The sequence below is a fragment of the Cryptotermes secundus genome, unplaced genomic scaffold (assembly GCF_002891405.2).
Source record: "Cryptotermes secundus unplaced genomic scaffold, Csec_1.0 scaffold185, whole genome shotgun sequence".
Taxonomy (NCBI): Eukaryota; Metazoa; Arthropoda; class Insecta; order Blattodea; family Kalotermitidae; genus Cryptotermes; species Cryptotermes secundus.
The window spans coordinates 196,169-216,338 of record NW_019723299.1 but is presented as its reverse complement, the minus strand read 5'-3'; the positions used below and the strand labels follow the sequence as shown (position 1 = coordinate 216,338).

At 36.7% G+C, this 20,170-nt stretch overlaps 2 protein-coding genes across 11 annotated transcripts in view; one reads left to right on the top strand and one right to left on the bottom strand.

Annotated features, from left to right (window-relative positions):
* Positions 1-14,417, bottom strand: part of LOC111861674 (probable palmitoyltransferase ZDHHC8) — a 60,727-nt gene extending 46,310 nt beyond the window's left edge. Inside the window, exons 1-5 of one of the 8 annotated variants that reach the window (XM_023846431.2) lie at positions 14,278-14,417; positions 13,879-14,016; positions 10,447-10,526; positions 8,320-8,418; positions 1,071-1,192 (exon numbers count right to left, since the gene is read on the bottom strand). In XM_023846431.2, the coding sequence (XP_023702199.1) occupies positions 1,071-1,192; positions 8,320-8,411 (214 nt within the window). In that variant the 5' untranslated portion in view covers positions 8,412-8,418; positions 10,447-10,526; positions 13,879-14,016; positions 14,278-14,417. The other 7 variants (XM_023846432.2, XM_023846437.2, XM_023846435.2 and 4 more) reach the window with 7 other exon arrangements.
* A 65-nt stretch (positions 14,418-14,482) lies between these two features.
* LOC111861675 (argininosuccinate lyase) overlaps positions 14,483-20,170 on the top strand; it is a 25,153-nt gene continuing 19,465 nt past the window's right edge. The window contains exons 1-5 of one of the 3 annotated variants that reach the window (XM_023846441.2): positions 14,483-14,577; positions 15,342-15,455; positions 15,656-15,742; positions 16,266-16,349; positions 17,698-17,829. In XM_023846441.2, coding sequence (XP_023702209.1) covers positions 14,569-14,577; positions 15,342-15,455; positions 15,656-15,742; positions 16,266-16,349; positions 17,698-17,829 — 426 coding nt within the window. In that variant the 5' untranslated portion in view covers positions 14,483-14,568. The other 2 variants (XM_023846439.2, XM_023846440.2) reach the window with 2 other exon arrangements.

The following is a 20,170-nucleotide window of genomic DNA, read 5'->3' as shown; positions in this document are numbered from 1 at the left end:
TATAAGATTCAACCTTCCTCTGGTGTCAGTTACCCTGTTTGTCTAATCCAGTAAAGCCTAATAATAGCAGCCACAAGAAACATATTTGTGACAACACTAATTTCTGGGATTTCTTCTCATTTAGAAACCAAAATGCAATATTCTGATTTTTTATTTTCATGTGATGTTATATAAATATAAGTTTGTATCCACTGACATCTGCACAAAAACGCCTTTTAATGTCATTTATTCTGCTGTACATTTATAACTTTATATAAATATTTTCCTTCTGTTCTGAAATCATATATATTGCTATATCAATAAAATCAGATACTTGCTCTATTACTTTTCCACCTATTTCTAGTTTGCATTCTTTGAATATTTCTTCCACACATTCTCATTACTTCAGTTTTGTTGTGGAAATCTTCATGTCACATTCAAATGTAAATATGTGCAGATGGCATGCTGCCATTTATAATTTGTCTCCAGAATTTACTGATTTCATCATCTACACATAATACTATATGAATTACTATATTACATTCCAACTGAATTAGGACAAAAACATCTTTATCTTATTCCTTTATTCATATTAACAAATTTTGCAATCTGCATTACATGAAGCTCACTGCTAACAAGGGATGACTTATTTTCTTTCATATAAACTTCATGAATCTAGTGAACTTAATTACATTCTGTAACACATTTTCATCAAACTCAGAAGTGTTTTTTGCATATAAAATACCAGGAATCAAATTTAAAGACAAATCCTTCAATCTTAGATCTCGATCTTTGTCACAAATTATGTTTCTTTAACAAGGCATAGTGCCTTACCTGTAACATTCACACAGTTGTGAAGTAATGGTGCAGATAATGACATGAAATTAATGACAATAAGCTCTACCAAACTGCTGCAAGATGCATTACCACTCACTCCAGCCCAGAACTTCTCAGAGACACTACCTGAGAACCTCAAACCCAAGACAGACAAACAATGTTTTCTTACTCAGAACAATAAATTAGGATGGCCTGAATTGTACAAATAGAATAAGGTAATTAATTCACTACCCAAAAGTGTAAGATATACACACCTCTTGGAATGACTCCTGGATCCATAAATGTGGCCAGTGTGAAATTGGCAATCACAAATAATGTGATTACACCTTGGTAGGCTGGAACCCATGGATACTGTATGTTATAATAAAAACTGCATCTGGAAAAAGGATAAAACTGTAAAATAATCACTAGAAATTATCAAAGCATATTCAACATTTTTTTTATCGGCCCTCAACGTGTTTAAATTAAACCTACTTTATGACCCAAGTTTTACCTACCAACTTGTAACTATAATTCTCACTTGATTGCAGCACTGGACTATGTCCAGAACAGTACAATGAAAAATTATCTGAGCTAATGTGGTTAATGTGCATAGATTATAATTCAATGGATGCAGGAGTAAACATGTGGAATTTTGTGCACTGCACATGGTATCTGAATTTACTCTGTAGTTTATTTCATGACAGTGTCAATAACTAAAAAAATAAGAGAATGATGGCGAATAACAATGAACGTTGCAGACGTGGTCATGGCCCAATTTAAGGTACTATCATGGCATCTGCCTGGACAGAGGAAAACCACATAAAACCTGTCAGGTAGATGGTATCATTCACACCCATAAATATGTTTGCAATCATAAAATTTATTTATAACTGGACCATGCCACCAGCTGAAGACTTGTATTTTTTTAGAAGCAACTGTTACTTTGCCTTTCTTCTATTCCTGCTAGCCAGCTTTCCTTTCTTCCCCCTCCCCTTGCTGTCAGCTTTACCTGTGCACAGGGACTGGAGTGGCTCTGGTTATTCAGGTCTTGGACTTGAGGGCAACACTGTAGTCAGCTAAGGTGGATGACTGAAGTATCCATTTTGGAGCCTGGTAGGTGGGTAGTATCTTCTAAATCCCGTCCAGGTGCCATTTTCTACATTTGGCTCACCTCTGGGGTATCCACTGGGCTATTTCAGTTAGCTGACACCTTCCCTATACTTTACCCAAAGTACCTTGGCACTGTTGTTTATGCTGTTGCTACTGGCTTCAGCCCCATACTATTTGTGTTTGCAGCCATGATTATAGGGGACTTACTAAGTATGTTACAAGCCTCAAACACTGTATTTCATTCAGCACACCTTTTTTTTTGTCTTAATAAAGAGGCATGGTCTGGCTGCTATTTGGATCTCCTGTGGTTTTGTTACTATTGTGGTGTGGTTTCGCTTATTTTTTATGCAAAATGAGGTTCTGGCAGCATCAAGTTTACTGTTTGTTGTGATCTCATCTTTTTCTTGGCTTGCATGATGACTGCAGCTTCAGCTGATAAGGTTTACTAGCTGCAGAAATCTGTGCTGAAAGGCTAGGTGACTAGTCTTGGACTTGAGGCCACAACAATCAAAGACAAGCTGCCTGATCAATGCTCAGATACTTGGAGAACAGTGGTCCTGGATGGTATTTCTAAAGCTAAAGCTACTGTGACCCCTGTGATGCTGGCTACAGCCATGGGTGTTTCTGCTAGAGGATTGGTTAGCATCATCTCTGATCCAGCTGCACTGCTGCAAGAATTTTCAACTGACTCCTGGACAGAAAATGTCATGGACTGAATAACAGTTAAATGTCACTTCAAAATAATGAGCTGTGTACTGCTCTGTGTTCTGCTAATGAAGGGCATCCACTCTCCTGCCTCTGTGCAGATTTCATATGTTACTAGTCTGGTGGTGTCAATAATGGTTGCGGTAGTTCTTCCTAATACTTCCCAGCTGGGAAGTTTCGACTGGAAATCCATACCCTGGATTTTGGAAACAAGGAAGTCGGAGTTATCCAATTTTAGATGACTCCGAGTTCTATGCGTATGTGCTCATGTCACCCTGCTTTTTGCATCTGTATCAGAAATAGGTAAAGCAGACACTGCCCTGGGCCAAAATGATGGGACAATACATAACTGAGGTTACATCTAGAATTGACAGCGTTTTGGAGACGATCTTCACTGAGATCATTCACCCCTTCACACCTTGATAACCCTGAATGATGGTGCTCACTTCACTCCATGCCCGATTTGGTAACCTTGATGTCATGGTCCCCATATGTTCAGAAATTTCATACGGGTGTGGAGAACTGTGGTCCACAGTGTGCATGTGGAGTCAGGTTAGAGGCCCTGTTCTTGTAGGTGTCTGTTGCTCCTCTTCAGGAAATTGTAAGTTCCAAGTCACAAATTTGGTGTTATTCCCATTATGTTCCCCTTTACCTGCTACACCTGTATAATGTATATATATTGTAGTGTATACTTGTGTTTGTGATCTTTCTTGGAGGGGTCTTCATAACAGAAATGTGCAGTGCTGTGCTACACTGTGGGACTTCATATATGAACCGTGTGCTATATGTGACACTCAGAAATAAAGTACACGTGTTTATGTGCCTGAGTATGCTATCACTGTCATCTGATTGTGGACTGCCTTGCCTTCATTTTTCTTGGTTTTGCTTCAGTTGTTCGTTTGCAGCCCTTGATGCAGAGAGCATGTGTCCACATTCCCTTCTAATTCTCTACTCCAAGATATGTTGAACCATTTGGGTGAGCCATTAGTTGACAGTTCAAGAATCCCCAGCTGGTCCTTGAGGAATGTGTCAGGATCTGGTCCATGGTGTTGTGGGATGGTCACTAATGCTTCCATTTTGTCCTAAAGGATGAGCATCTCCTGTATATGCTCAGAGTGCCCTCAAAGGTTTCCCAATGATTAGGAATGTCTGCTGCCTACATTTAATTATTAGTATTCTCTTTACATGTACTTCCTATTGGCCTCTGCCCCATATTATGTGCTGGTCATGTAAGCAAAGAAAGATACACCAGGATCAGTATTTACAGCTTTAATTAAAAAAGGCTTACTGTGCATGTTACAGGCTTCACTGTGCATTTCATTTATTTCCTTTAATACATAACCAATGGGTCTCTTTACAATTGTGTTTACTCTCTTAATTTGCATTAGTTCTTTCAATGGAACAGAATGAGTTCAATGAATCTTCCGGGGGGNAAAGGGTAGCTAGCACGTTAAGGCTGACAACCTTGCCACCATCTGTGAGCCAAATGTCAAGAGAAAATTTGGGAGCCTCAATGTCTTACAATCCTATGGGCTTTCACGACTTATTACAAGGATAGCTTTATCTCTTGTTACCTTTTCTGTCTTAAGTAGTGATCAGAGGCAGCAAAGAGGCAGATAGAAATAAGTGATGATTCCTACCCTATCCCACTGCCACCTGACAATTAAAATTACCAACATCCCTTCCAGTATTAGGTTTATTAAGTCTTGTTACAGATATTACCAAATAGTATCCTCACATCATTGCAGATATATTCCCAGACTTCTTTAATTTTGGTTGATATTTTAAAATCCTTTTTGGAATGTCAGAGCTCATCCTGTCAATGTGTTGTTTACAAATTTTTTCTGCACTGTTCTATAAATTCTGTTACATGTGAAATTTGTAGTTCTCTCGTATTTCTTCATTTCTTTCACTATCCTCCTCATGAACCACATTTCTGATATATATCCTCCTTCATCAGTTCTTCATATTGTCCACAATTTCCTATCACAGGCTATCAAGAAGCTTATAGGAGCAATCCTTCCACTGAACTATCACTCTCTAAGAATCAGCTAATGTATTTCAATATTACCTCAAGTATTAACAGGTACACTGTCAAGGGCTGGTACAATTACCTTATTGTAATTTCTTTCCATTTTTTAAAAAACAACATCAACATCCATATCTTAGTAGTGGTGGAATGAAACAGAAGTCAATATATATTTGAAACGGTTCCTTAAGCAAATCCTAAACAAAGTCAATGCAATCTTTTATTTCCAAGTGTCAACAATGCAATGTTAATGCTTCTTACCTCTTGATCAGTGTATGAAACAAAAATATGTGAATGGTAAAACATACTCATTACACAGACTTCTCAAGAAATGGTATAATTTTTAATGTTGCCTATTCTATGCTGGCGTAGAAATGTAACTTTTTGTCTCTTAGGCTGGGCGCACACCAAGGAAACTGGCAACTACAGTGCAACCGTGATTTCCGAGAAGTGTTATCAGCCAGAGTTGAACACATGTTAGTGAATGGGGCAGCTCAAATTGAGGAAACGGCAACACAACTTGCTGGGAGACTGAGAAACTCAATTTCCAAGCAACGGAACATGCCAGTCTTCACACGACTGACTTGCCGCGTGGATTCCTAGAAATCAGCCGTTATGTAATGCACTTCAGCGATTCATTTGTTTGTTAAGATGACATGAAGAGTTGCCAAAACTGCTAATTTGTTCTTGTGCAGTTAACTGAGCAGGAGCCTGGCATATATCACAAATGCCGTCCAGACTGTGACAGGCCGGGAAAATAAATTTGGCTTGGGGAAAATTTTTTAATGAGATGAAGGAATCTAGTATGTGTATATATATATAATATAACCAAAACTTATATAACAGGATCAAAATACAGAATATGTATGCTAAAACAATGCAAACAACTACTACAATAGTATCCTTGCTTTGTGATAAAAGTCAGCAGTTGGGTTAGTCCTCATCATTTACAGTCATCAGTTGAATTCAATTAACACAACGCAGACCGGCAATTTAAATATTTAAATCACCCTGGCGACCCGCATTATTAGACCTACTATCCTAACATGTGCACTGTTCACTTTAAAAATTAATATAAAATCTCCTAATTAATTCTATGAACTAAAATTTTTGGAGAACATTTACCAATGCTCCTAGAAGTGCTTGAGAGTGTGATATTTCTGTAAACATTCCCCTTTGTGAAGTGGCATTACACAGAACTTGCAATGTAGACATATTCCTTTTTTTGTGAACTGTGCAAACACGGCATTGCCTAGAAGTATGCTTCCCCTTAGAATGTTCACTCTTCACAATTTTCACGAGGGCATGTTTCCGCATATCACCTGAGAGTCGCCCTGGGGGGTCCACATGAGGCCTGCGTGGGGTGGGAGTTGATGGGCCCGGTCGCACTAAGTCTGTGTCTGACTCTGGTTCTGCCGCTACCATCTGGTCTGTAGCCCAGGCCTTTGCCACATTCATGAGAAATGCTTTGTATTTCAATTTTGAATCAGGGTTTATATTTTTGTCATTTTTTTAGATTTTTTGCTGTCCCCACAATTTTACTACCTGCATTTATGTCAGAGCTACAGTCACTTTTACTGTCTGTGGCCACAATTCTTTGTTGTTCCCTGTCACTGCCACAGTCTGAATCACGACTACCCGTCTCACAAGGCAGTCAGCTAGCTCATCAGAGAAGATTTTGTCCTTGAACCATACCCCACCACTAACTACTGGCTGGTACAAACAACTAGAAGACCGGCAAAGCATTTTCCGTTAGAGGGGGTTAAGAAAACAGCGAGGTCATGTTACTGAGTACTAAGCAAACATTCGGGGGTTTACTGCTCAGTAGCCATGCATCTGCTACGCAAAAGAGCAAGGTAGCTCTTTTATGTGCTCTTCTATGATGTGAATCTACTGGGTAATAATATAGATACCATCAGGAGAAACACAAACACTTTAATTGATGCAACTAAGGGGGTTGGTCTAGAAGTAAACACAGGTAAAACTAGGTACATGATCTTATCTCATTACCAAAATGTAGAGCAAATTCATGACATAAATATAGGTAACAGATCTTTTAAAACTGTGGCATAGTTCAGACATTTGAGAATGACGACAACAAACAAAAACCTGGTTGAGGAGGAAATTAAGAGGAGATTGAACTCGGGGTAATGCTTCAGTCCAGAACCTTTTGGCTTCTTGTCTGCTGTCCAAAAACATAAAAATTGGAACTTACAAAGCTATAATTTTGCCTATCACTCTGCTGATACTGCTGTATGAAAATTTGTATCCTGTCTTCGAATTTGAGGTCCTACAAGATCCACTATTAATGAAAAACTTTCAATGCTCATTCTGTAAACTGATTTGAACAGTTCTGTATCCTGATTAAGTTCTTTCAAAACAATATAAACACCCGATTTTAAACTGTTGCGAAAAGAACGGATGTACCCAATGTTTCCTTTTCCACCGTCTTCCCCTCTTACTCCATCTCAACCACCACATCATTATAGGAACAATATTATTATGTGACACTGCAGAAGAGATTTGCACGAAATTGGCAGGCAAACACGTCCACTTGAGACGATGTGAGCAACTAATCGAACATGTTTCCTCAGTGCGCGTCTGCTAATTTGGAAACCAGTTGCCTGCTTGTAATCGGCGATTTTTCTCAGAAATTGCAGTTGCATTGCCATTGCCAGTTTCCTTGGTGTGCGCCCGGCCTTAACTGCACACATGGCTGACAGAGATCAGAAAGTGTATCATTTTGGAGCAGTATATCCAGAAAAAAGTGTTCTATAGTTACCTTCAAATTCTTAAATTTGATAATGATTTGGATTTTCTTGAATGAGTGAGTTCTGCAATCTCTTGCATTTATACTTTTAAAAGCTTCCATACAATATTCTCTTTATCTGCATTCATGATTAAGAAATATGCAAACAGATGACGATCACCCATAAGAGCGAAGTATCAGACACCAAATTAGAGAAAAGAGAAACCTCTATCCAAGATCTGCATTATGGAAGTTCAGTCTTCATATCAGATAAGGGGCTAACCACGCACACAAACACTTATAAAATATCTTGTAAATAATTACTAAGAGATTAAAAATGTCACAAATTTTCAAGTTCAATACTAACAATTCATACATGGGTTATAGTGAAAACTATTCATTGCACCCATACCAACTGTTTTATAAATGAATATCTGGCAAAACCGACCAAACTTAAGTAATTAAAATGACACCATAAACTGAAAAACTACACACCAACAGACGTTCCTTTGCACACCATAGACATGTGCCATATTCAAAATTTGTTAAACCCTTCTTTACAGACACATCCCTTGTTTCCATTCAAATGTACTACATACGGCCTATATATTTGGCACAAATATGGTGCGTGCGTTTATCTTCGAAATAACATATATTTACACAACAAATTTTCAAAATCATGATTCGCGACTGTTAAGCCTATACAGCTGACATCAAACTTGTGTCAACAGAGCAAATGGCACTTTACCAATTTATATGATACTCAGCAGTTTACACCCTTTTTTTCTTTGACTTCATACGAATGCCAAGTAAACATCAACAATTTTCATTCTTCCATGTGCTGCATCATTTAACATTAGGTTGTCACAATGGCCTTTCATTGCCACCTTGGATATCATCACACGTAACGTAAGTGCGCTCTACTTACGGGTAACGGAAGAACAACGTCGTTGTCCCCAGCAACAGTACCCAGGCAAATGTAGCAGGTATATACTTCGTGAAACTATCACATTTCGGCATTATGTTTCTGGAACAATAATTGCAGACAAAATTAATCGCAAAGTTTTCTGCTACAAGTCAACATGGCCGCACCTATTCAGTACTGACGGACTACATTTCAGTGATTTCGGACTTCCGCAAAATATTATTTTTGTTATAAACCTGAAATCACTACACTTAACACAAGGCACTCAACCCACTGTCACACAAACAAAATTAAATTCTGTTTCAAGAGACTAAAAAATACAACTCTAAAGTAATGTATTACAAACCGTTTTCCTAATGTATTCGTCCGCAAAATCTTCGTAACAATACAGCCTTCAAAATCAGAACCTCAATGTCATGCATGTCGAAAAGTACTTGGACTACTGGGGACTAATGGCATCGACGTTGAACAATGCAAACTAAGACCTGGGCACACCAAGGAAACTGGCAACCGCAACGCAACCGCGATTTCCGAGAGATATCCCAATTTCAAGCAGGCAACTGGTTTCCAAATTACCAGGCGCACACTGAGGAAACTTACGTTCGATTAGTTGCTCATATCATCTCAAATGGGTGTTTCTGCCCGCCAATTTCGTGCACTTCTCTCCTGCAATGTCAGGTAATAATATTGTTCCTATAATGTTATGGTGGTGGTGGTGGTGGTTGAGACAGCGTAAGAGCTAAAGACGGTAGAAACGGAAACATTGGGTGCACCCGTTCTTTCACGACAATTTAAACTCAGGTGTTTATAATGTTTCGAAAGAACGTAATCAGGGTCCAGAGCTGTTCAAATCATTTTACAGAATGAGCATAGAGTTTTTCTTTCATAGTGGATCTTGTAGGACCTCAAATGCGAAGATAAGATACAAATTTTCGTACAGCTGTATCAGCAGAGCCATAGGCAAAATTATAGCTTTGTAAGTTCCAATTTTTATGTTTTTGGACAACAGACAGGAAGACAAAACGTTGTGGACTGAATGGTAGCAAGCATTAACCGAGTTCAATCTCCTCTTAATTTCCTCCTTAATAAACCACAAAAGAAGATAATGGCATACAAGTTTTGTATGGAAAAATCAGAAGTACCAAATTCTGCAACCAAAAAATTCCTACACAAGCATTATATGCTGGTAAAGGCAAGATGGACCAGGATAGCTCAGTCACTGCAGTGATAGGCTATGAGCTGGGCAGATGCGGTTCAATTCCTGGCAGGGGCAAGATATTTCTCTATTCCATGGCCTCCAGACTGGCTCTAGGGCCCACCCAGCCTCCTATTCAAAGGGTACTGAAGGCTCTTTTTCCAGGGTTAAAGCGCCCAGGACATGAAGCTGACCACTCATTTCCATCTACTGCCAAGGTCAAAAACTATGGAGCTGCTTAATTAAGCCTAGTGACAACTTTGCCTCATCTTTGAACACAAGGAGAACATTATTAGGCTGACACTTCTTGCTTGCTTCTATGTATGATGACTACTTAAATAATCTGAAAGAACCAATTCTGGAATCTGGTAAGAGCACAGTTGATTCAGGGATCCAGTTCCTATCAAGCATCTATATTAGGAGCATCACTTTCATTAGGCTTCCATGAATTTGCTTTAATATCTTTCTCAATTACAGCTGAAAAATGCTCTCAGAATACAACATGCAACAAACAAACATGCATTCAGTATCTGAGCAAATGTAACCCCTTGACATGGTTTAAGTACTGTATTCATTGGCAACATTACTCAGCAAGAAATTACACACATAACCACAGTAACACATAACAATAGAGAAATTAGGAACAGCATATGTAGTGCAGTCTATTATTAAAACTGTTTACTACGACGTTGCCAACTCTAGAATTATATTTTAACATTAGAGAGTTGCCAACATAAAACTGGCAAAGTTTGACAGTTTCACTGTGGAACATTCTGTTCATGTTACTTGTGGTTTTCTTTTGAGTTTTTCTTTGTAAAAATAAATACATTCAAAAAGTTGTTTTAAAACATTTTGTTAGGTAGGTTTACACCCTGCATACCATTCTTGAGGAAAATAAAAATAAACAAATAAAATGCTCATACTGCCATACACACCTTCCCCACTCCAATTTCTTCTAGAGTCTTGATGACTTCTGGACCACTATCAAGTGATAAGAGTGTGCTGTATGTTGGAGCTTCATGAAACAGAAAAATACAATACATTATAATGCAGGTTATCTTATGTGCACTTACTTACTTACTTATGGAGCTGAGCCCTTCTTGAGAAGAAGCCAAATCTGCAGCTACTCAAGAATTTCCAAGCATTTTATGGAATCCAGAGGTTCATTAAAGCGTTCACAAGAGCCCTCAACTGGTCCCTATCCTGAGCCAGATCAATCCAATCCATACCATTACATCCTCTCTCTCTCTAAGATCCATTTTAATATTGTCCACCCACCTATGCCTTGGTCTTCCCAGTGGTCTCTTTCCTACTGGCTTTCCCACCAATATCCTATATGCATTCCTCATCTCCCCAGTCGTGCTACATGACCTGCCCACCTCATCCTCCTTGATTTGATCATTCTAATTATATTTGGAGAAGAGTACAAGTTATGAAGCTCCTCATTATGCAGTTTTCTCCAACCTCCTGTCACTTCATCTCTCTTCGGTCCAAATATTCTCCTCAACACCCTTAGTCTATGTTCCTCCCTTAATATCAGAGACCAAGTTTCACACCCATACAGAACCACAGGCAAAATTATAGTTTTGTATATTCTAATTTTTATGTTTTTGGACAGCAGACAAGAAGACTAAAGGTTCTGGACTGAATGGTAGCAAGCATTACCTGAATTCAATCTCATCTTAATTTCCTCCTCAATCAGGTTTTGATTTATTATCGTCTTTCCCAAACATCTGAACTGTGCCACATTTTCTTATGTGCCCTATCTCCCAGTATAAATATCCCAGAAGATAATAGCATGAAGTGAGATTTGAGGCTCATATGGCAGTGACTATCGAGATTATGATCTTCTGGGATGTCACTGTACTTTTGTGGATAGGTATGGATAGTCTTGGGAACCTGCTGCCTCCATCTTCAGGGAGGCTACCCAGAATATCACATCCCAGAAGACAGTAATCTGTATATTCAATGCATGTGCGGAAACTGGAACAAGACAAAGTATGCCTTCAGTGTGATGGCTGTAACACTGAATATGCCTATAAGTAATTATTTATTTATTTATTTATTTACTTCATATTTTAGAGCAACTTTAGGTTACTTTGTATTTGAGACTACTTTATACTGTCTCATTTTGTCACATATTAGAACAGCTATTCTCAGTCTTTTTAGTGTGTGTAATGAAGAGGCCCTCTGTCATCTATCTTCATATCCCTCCTCACCGAAATCTGGTTAAACCTGGTATCAGGGTCTGTATTAAGGTTGCAGGAAAAATTCATTTTGAACTGTGCTGTACAAAAAACAAAAAAATTGAAGACAGTATTGCAATCAAGAGATCTAGGGTAGATGAGTTGGTATAGTGACAGGCTATGGGTTCGATTCCCAGTATGGGGCAAGAGATTGTTACATACATACATACATATACATTTCATTAATCCAATGTCTGTCCGTTGATGGGTGAATCTGAAACATGTCAGGAGATGCACATTGCACAATGCAACTTGAGCAAAAAGACATTAAACAATAACAGATACATTACATTGCATTGAATTCCATGGATCCAAAGTTAGTCAAAATGACTGTAGGATGTGGAATATGTCATATAATATATTGTCTTCTTCAGACAAAAAGAATTATGTTGGTGGTTTATTCTGTGACCTACAAAAGGCATTTGACTGTGTAACCACAACATACTCCTGGCAAAAATGGTATTCTATGGAATCTTGGGCATGGTAAATAAGTTAATGAGATCATACTTACAAAAATATATCAGAGAGTATCAATGAAAGATATCGAACTTAAATAAAGTGTCTTCAAAATGGGAACTAGTTAAATATGGAGTTCCACAAGGCTCTATATTGGGGCCTTTATTGTTCCTTATTTACATAAATGATTTCCCATTATCGTTAAGAAAATAGGTAATCCAATATTATTTGCTGATGATGCAAGTATTATCATATCAAATATGAATCCTGAAGAATTTAAAAATAATATCAAATTAGTTCTGAACGAAACAATTATGTGGTTTAATAGTAACTTTCTAACATTAAATTGTGATGAATCACACCTTATACAATTCTTTCTAAAAAAGCACAGTGAAATAGAATTGCAAATAATATTTGTAAAATTTCATTACAGCCATCCGAAGACACTGACGCACTGCTTTCTGAATTCAGCATGGGTGCGAGCAGTGTTTGAAGATGGGTGAAACATTTTAAAGGTGGGAACACCAGCCTCGAAGATGAGCCTCGGAGCGGTCGTTCTCGAACAGCCTCAACTGAACGCAACAAGGAAAGAGTGGATGAGATCATTCAAGATGACAGGCATTTGACTGTAGACACAATAGCCTGAAAACTTGGAATAGGGCACAGTGCAGCACAGTGCAGCAGCAGACCCAGCAGTATAACATGCAGTCACAGGAGCAAGACACAACACAGAGCACAATACACACACGAAAGTAGAAAGAGTGCTCCGACAGAAGAGGATAGGTGTGACTCGCATAGTGAGATACGACGTAGGGATGAAAAATCCTGAACAATTTTAATATTTGTAATATTTAATATTTATCAATATATGTGATAAATATATATCTTAGTTATTTTAATATGAAGACAGCGAGGCATGCAGTGAACTAGTTTATCGTAAATCAAATAAGCACCTGAAGATGGCACTTTTGTGCCGAAACATGTAGTGCGAGAGAGAGGAGTGAGATAGATGAGTGTATGCACTGGAAGACGGTTGAAATAAATTATGGACTTAAATCAGTGCAACAGGACGCTAAAATATAACATGTTAGGTAACTAAAACTGAAAGTCCAGTCACGTTTAAAATTCAAATATGGATGTCTCCAAACCTAAGCTGCATCTATGTAGTAACACATATAGCAAACCACTAGCAGACAGTCTTCAGATAACAGAGGAAGAAACTCATTTTTATCATATTTCATTGCTATTTTTTTGCTAAATAAAATCAAATATCTTAACTATAACATTACACTTTGATAATTTAATACATTAAATAAGCATTATGAATATGTAAATAACAGTGAATCATGTAAAAGTGACTGTAATTTCAGCCAAGTTTTCCCACACCTACTTATCTGCATGAAAACAATAAACACCATTACTAGACTTTAATTCTCTATTCTTTTTTTAAACATTCTTGGTCCCCCCTGATAGAGAAGTTGGTATAGCATCTGACTGCAGGCTGGATGATCAAGGAGTTGGAGTTCAAGTCCCAGTAGGGTCAAGAATTTTCTGCTCTCCATATCATCCAGGCTGGCTCTGGGGTCCACCCAACCTCCTATCCAATGGGTACCAGGGGCCTACATGGCATAGTACTTCATTAGTTAAGCACAGGGATAACTTTACCTTGGTTTGCAGATACAAATTCATGAATACCACTACATCCATCAGTACCCCAGGGTCTCACTGCTTACTCAATTTTGGCCTGACATGATCAATTTAATCTGCATTGGAGCACCCCTCAACTACAACTTAGCATCCAACCTATAAATAAATTTTCAACTTAAATGGTAGCAGCATGTGGCAAGTGAGATCCAGTAAGGTAGTAAGAATACTTATATCTAACCTGTAAATATTTTGTTCACTGCACTGTGATATTCCATTTCTAAATCAAGTCCTCTGATATTACAATAACTTGGCACTGATGATGAGAGGATGAACCAACTATATTAAAATACAAATACCACGCAAAATAAATATATACTTGTATATACAACACACACACACGTGTCATGAATAACCAACCTTGATTTTTTCTCCAGTTCACTATTTCTATATAGTGAAGCATAAATAATGTATCAAATAACATTTATTTACTGAGTTTACTTAAATTGATCTCATTAGCATTAATTCATATTGAGTTCTGCAACATATTTGTCAGGGAAGCAAACAGATTATTTATTTCAAAAAGTTCATGTTGACTTGACCTTAGAGGGCACATTCCAAGGTTCCAGTATTCCATATAAACTGATAAGTGCAGTAAGTTGTGTACTTTTGTTGTTCATAATAGAGCAGGCACTGACAAAAACGGCTGAAATGATTGAAGTATGTTCATATAGTTACTGCTTTCATATTATATGCATCAATTTGTAAATTTAATATTAAACAACGAAGAGTGTACAAAAGGCTATGCTTGTCTCAGAGAATATCTCTGATGTCTGTGCTGTGACAGAAAACAAGGAACATTTTAAGGTGGCATCCAGAGTTTAAAAATACAGGGAATAAATTCTATAATTACATTATTGTTTGGTATAAATATAATATTTTATTATCATGTATGGTTTTAAAAAGCATGACACTTATGTATGTATGTATACTGATACCATCTGCTTGTTTGGTTACTTTAAAATGCTGTGTCAACTGCTGTTGTTGTGTAGTATCAATTGAGATATGATAGTATAATTGTGAATGATAAATGAGGAAGAATATATAAGGGTTAGACACTTTAGTTTTCTTTAGACAAATTTCCTTTTATTACTGAGCATTAATGAAATTCTTAAATTATTCAAAGTTAAGGGAATGACAGAGTAATTTTTTCCTTGCCATGGTTCTAATTGTCTTCTGACTATTATTGTTTGTATAAAGAACAGCCAGTTTTTCCCAAGGGTGGCATTAATTTCAATCTAGTGGCAAGGTCTAGAATACATGGAACTTAAACCCATCTCCCCATTTGCAGTGCTTATACACAGAGACAACTTTATATATGTAAATATATATTGCCTTCTGTATATAAACACTATATCACTGAAACTGAATTTATTCTGTTTATTGCAGTCAGAAAATATTATTGGTTACATATCCTTTTCTAGGGGGAAGGCACAAAGCTTTGGGGAGGACGATTTTCACAAAAAACTGATACTTTTTTAGACAAACTGAACGCATCAATTGTCTATGACAAACGTATGTGGTATGAAGATATACAGGTAAGTGTGTTACATGTATAAATTTATAACCCCCCCCTTTAAAGAATGTTGTGCTATTCAAAAGCCTTATGTATAACTCCTAACTGATAATTTGTACTTCAAGCCTTTGATCTGAAAATCCTGTACAAAGCATTTTCTTTCTGATAGGAACCTGTGCTTTCTATATCATGTTATAAATAATCATTATTCCTAAACTACAGGGTAGTCAAGCATATGCACGTGCCTTGCAAAGGGCTGGTTTCTTGACAGAAGTAGAGGAACAAGAAATACAAAAAGGACTGGAATTGGTAAATATTTTAATTACTTCAAATCTTAAAGAAAAAACTACAAGATTTTCCGTGTTATTTGCATATGTTATTTTCTTTCCATTTGATACATTTGTGCTTGGGAGGCAGTGTGATGACTTCTTTCCATGTTCACTCCAATGCCTATACAGTCTGTTACCACACTTCAGTTACCATTTCACTTTCCTCTTCCTTCATTTATTAAGATATTTATACCTAATTCTTCTACAGTCAACCTATGTGTCACCTTTTAGGGCCCTCAGTATCTTCTGTTACTCAATTTATGTATTAATAAGTAATATTTCTGGTGTTCTTGAACCTTCAGGTTGTGTTACCAGAGTCAATTACAAATGTACGTGTATTTTATGGACTGACTGTTACCTCACGTGATATCTACAGCATTCCACTTTTAATTCCACTTTAAAAAAAGATTATTTCGCAGTAGTACTGAAGGCCATACATTGATTGCTGCATCCCTATACACAGATTTCAGTATCGTACTGGGTAAAATTGTTTTTATGTGCAGGTTGGTCAAGAGTTGGAACTGGATAAGTTTAAGTTACATCAGTCTGATGAAGACATACACACTGCAATTGAAAGAAGGCTGAAGGTAAAGAACCAAAAATGTGAAACAAATAACCATTCCTAATATGAAATATATCAGAGGCCACTAAATTAAAAAGCATTACCAAAAAAAAAAAAAAAAGAGAGAGAGAGATGGCATTACAAGGATGAAATTTTGCAAGATCATTTCTCTTTACTAATAATCCATTAGACTGCAAATATATCACTGGTACAATCTATCTACTTGGAAATTCTGTGCACAGACCCATCCATATGCACTTAAAAGTTACTCTAAATCTCTAGTTTGTCTCTGTAAATTGTGATGGCCTTACCCTTCATGCACATTCATACTCCCTCTCCATGTCTTTTTACATAAATCTACTATATTCTGATACCATCAGACTCATTAATTTCAATGCCTAATGTTTTAGCAGATTAGGCTTGAGAGGGGACATTTGATTCTATTATGTTCTAAACATGGCAGCGAAACATCACTAAACAATATGTGAGTTTTGAGATGTATGCCAAAGAAACTGTAAAGATGCGACAGATACTAAACAATAGAAGTAGTGAAAACTGATTGATTTTACTATCAACACACGACAGTCCTTGCTAATGTGCAACAAATAGTCACTTGTCATCTCCTATGGAGTCTAGCCTTCCATCACCTTGATATATCCAGTTTAAAGTTTTTGTAATTGCTGACCTCTCCTACCCATTTTAGTATGGAGTTCAGTTTAGATAGCCTACATTAGCTCTACTTGAAAGACTGAGGTGTGGGGAGTGGGTAATTACTGATACACCAAATTTTGTAGTTCTAGTGAACTAACAATAGCATACACACATCAGCATTTCAGAGTATTCATAAGTGTGCAACTGGCACTGAATATAAAACTTGTCAAACAACAGTCACAAGACAATCACAGACAAAATCACAGAGACATCAATTCGACCATAGTTAAAATCTAAAGTGAATACCTCAATTAAATAGATACAATGTTACACATACAATTACACCAACAAGATAATTAGCAATACATAACAATTCTCTTTCCTACTCATATATACATATGCATGCGTTGAAGAACTATAGAGACCTGATAGTCTAAGAATTAAAAGTAACTCAATTGAAATGTTGTCAAGAGCAGCTGAAATTATTTTGAATACATTTCAATTATTTATACAGAAAACATGCCCCATCATGTTTAAAAATTAATGTATGGCATGTAAGAGCTTTCTTTCTAGACATAAGCTGTAAGAAGGACATTGAAGGTAAAAAGAATACTAACTTGAATGAATGAATGCGAGTGTTTACACGGTATATTTTGGACTATCTGTTCCCAATATGTTGTAATCACCACAGTCAACTTTAATACATAATATGATGATTCCAGGAACTGATAGGGTTGCCGGCTACCAAACTGCACACAGGCCGCAGCCGTAATGACCAGGTGGCAACAGATATGAAGTTATGGCTGAAATCAAGGTTAAATACTTTGAAGAAATATATTCTGGATTTAACACAGGTAAAAATTTTCAAGGTATTTATATAGTAAAATAATCGAAATATAAACCTACAGAGCATAATTTTACATTATGTTCTATATTTTCCATTATACTTTTTGTATTTATTAACATACAGGTTTATGTTTGTCATACCATCTGTCCTCGCTCATATCTTTTCAGTCACTGAATGTATTTTCATAGAACTTTGAGGAATATCATACTGTAGCACGTAGACCCATTGCTAGGTAATGGCCCATACACACGCAAACAGAGGAATATGCCAAGTCTGCAGTAATGTCAGGCAACAATAGAAGAGATGTTGCAAGCAATGTTTTCTGTGGGTCTCCTTCAAGGCGATTCAACCTACCGAGTTATTCCCCACAACCATGTAGGCCTGCCTCTGCTTATTTCAATGAATACTGATTGATCATAGTGAAGTGCTACTTGCAGCAGTCTGTAAGTCGCCAGGCCACGTCTGGATTGATGTGGACATCATTGAGCTCTTAAGCTTAGACATAAGTTGCTACTGGTAGGAGACCTGAATACTAAACATCCATTTTGGAATATTATACTGGATTTGAGGTGCTCAGCTGATTGCCTGTATTAATTAGTAACCGTACTAGGACCGAAAATATCTATGTTATCTTCAGTTATTTTATCTCATAAGATATATGTAATTATCATATTTTATATTTGCATTCGTTAATTGAACTTTTAGTATACCTTAAGTTTGAAATTTTGTGAAATGTATGTGTTATGGTTGTGTTGTGTAAACTTTTACAGGTTGTAATTCAATCGATTATAACTTGAACAATTTCCACTTTTTTGTGGTTTGATTATCACTATGTATAATTTCGTTTTATGACTGTTCTGTATGTGACTGAGTTCTATTTTTCTATTTTGTGAACTGTTCTTGTGCATGTTTTGATTTAATAGTGACTTGTTCTACATCCTAGTCTTGGCCAAAAAGGATTTATTGAATTTAAAGAATAAATGAAATGAAGTATGAGAGTTCAGGTGACACTCTCATAAAAAGAAAGATAAAATTATAGTTTTTTGTACTTCATTGTTTACCTTCCTAGGCAGCAGACTGGAAACATCCATGAAAGAAAGAAGTTTTCATTTGTTTAAATGAACTCAAGACTAAAGTTTCAGTGAACATTTTTCAAGTTTCTACCCAAATAAGTTAAAAGCAAGTAAAACATTAAATTCATTTCAACTTTAGTTGAAACTAGAAACAGTCTTTCCAATATTCTCGAAATGTGTTTGAGATATAATTTACACCAGTGAAGTCTTGTAAGGTCTTCTCTTCAAACAACTAGACTAATATGAACTAGGCATTAGTGGAGTGACTCTGAATTACTAATACCTTATTCATCTTATAAGTTGAGCTTGCATTCAAGAGGTTAGTGTAAGAGGGCTGGCTGCCAGGATGCTGTGGGCCTGTGCCACTCTCTTCTAATCTTAAAAAAATACACAGTAACTACAATAATTCTTGTAACAGTAGTGAGTAAAGGAGCTCTGGGTTAACGATTTCTCTAAACTGAATAACCCCTTAGCATACTGAGAGCTTTTCCACAGCAACAAACAAGGAGTACTGGATTGACGAAAAGTGATGTGGGTAGTATATTTTCATCTGTTGCAACAGTTCGATTATTTCCAGTAGAATGTTTGTTTCTTTGAAAGCCTTTATTAATGTCGTGGCATACTTGCTCAAAGCAAGAACTGCAGAGCCAGAGAAACAGCTGTTGCTAGTGAATGGCTGCGAAACAAACAAGACAAACAGCCATTGCTAGGCAGCCACCAGCAAGCCAAAGGACTGGCTGAGTAGCAGTCATATGGGTATCCCAACAGACATGAACGCAATAATATTCATATTCATATTTATTTGCATTCATACTGTTACAACTGCAACACTTGAACAAGACAACTCACTAAATACATCATTGTTAAAAGCTCTATAATCCTAGAATATATTAGACTAAAAATAAAACTGTACTTGCCTTACAACATCACTAAGAATTTTAAAAATATAACAATAACTACTACAATTCCCTTTTCTTCTCTTTTTTTGTTAATTGAAAAAACCTTGCTATGCTTCCTCATGTCCCTGTTGAAGAAACTAATTCAATGTATAGAAAGGACGATCAAATAAAAATAATTTTAATTTATGTTTAAATTCATTACATCCCTTTGACTTTTTAACTTCCAAAGGAAGTATATTATATAATTTAATGCCCACATTAATAACACTTTTCTTAAAAACTGATGTGTTACATTGTTGTACATGAAGATCATCTTTCCTCCTAGTATTATACTCGTATAAATCAGTATTTCTCGTAGTGTATATATTATATCTCT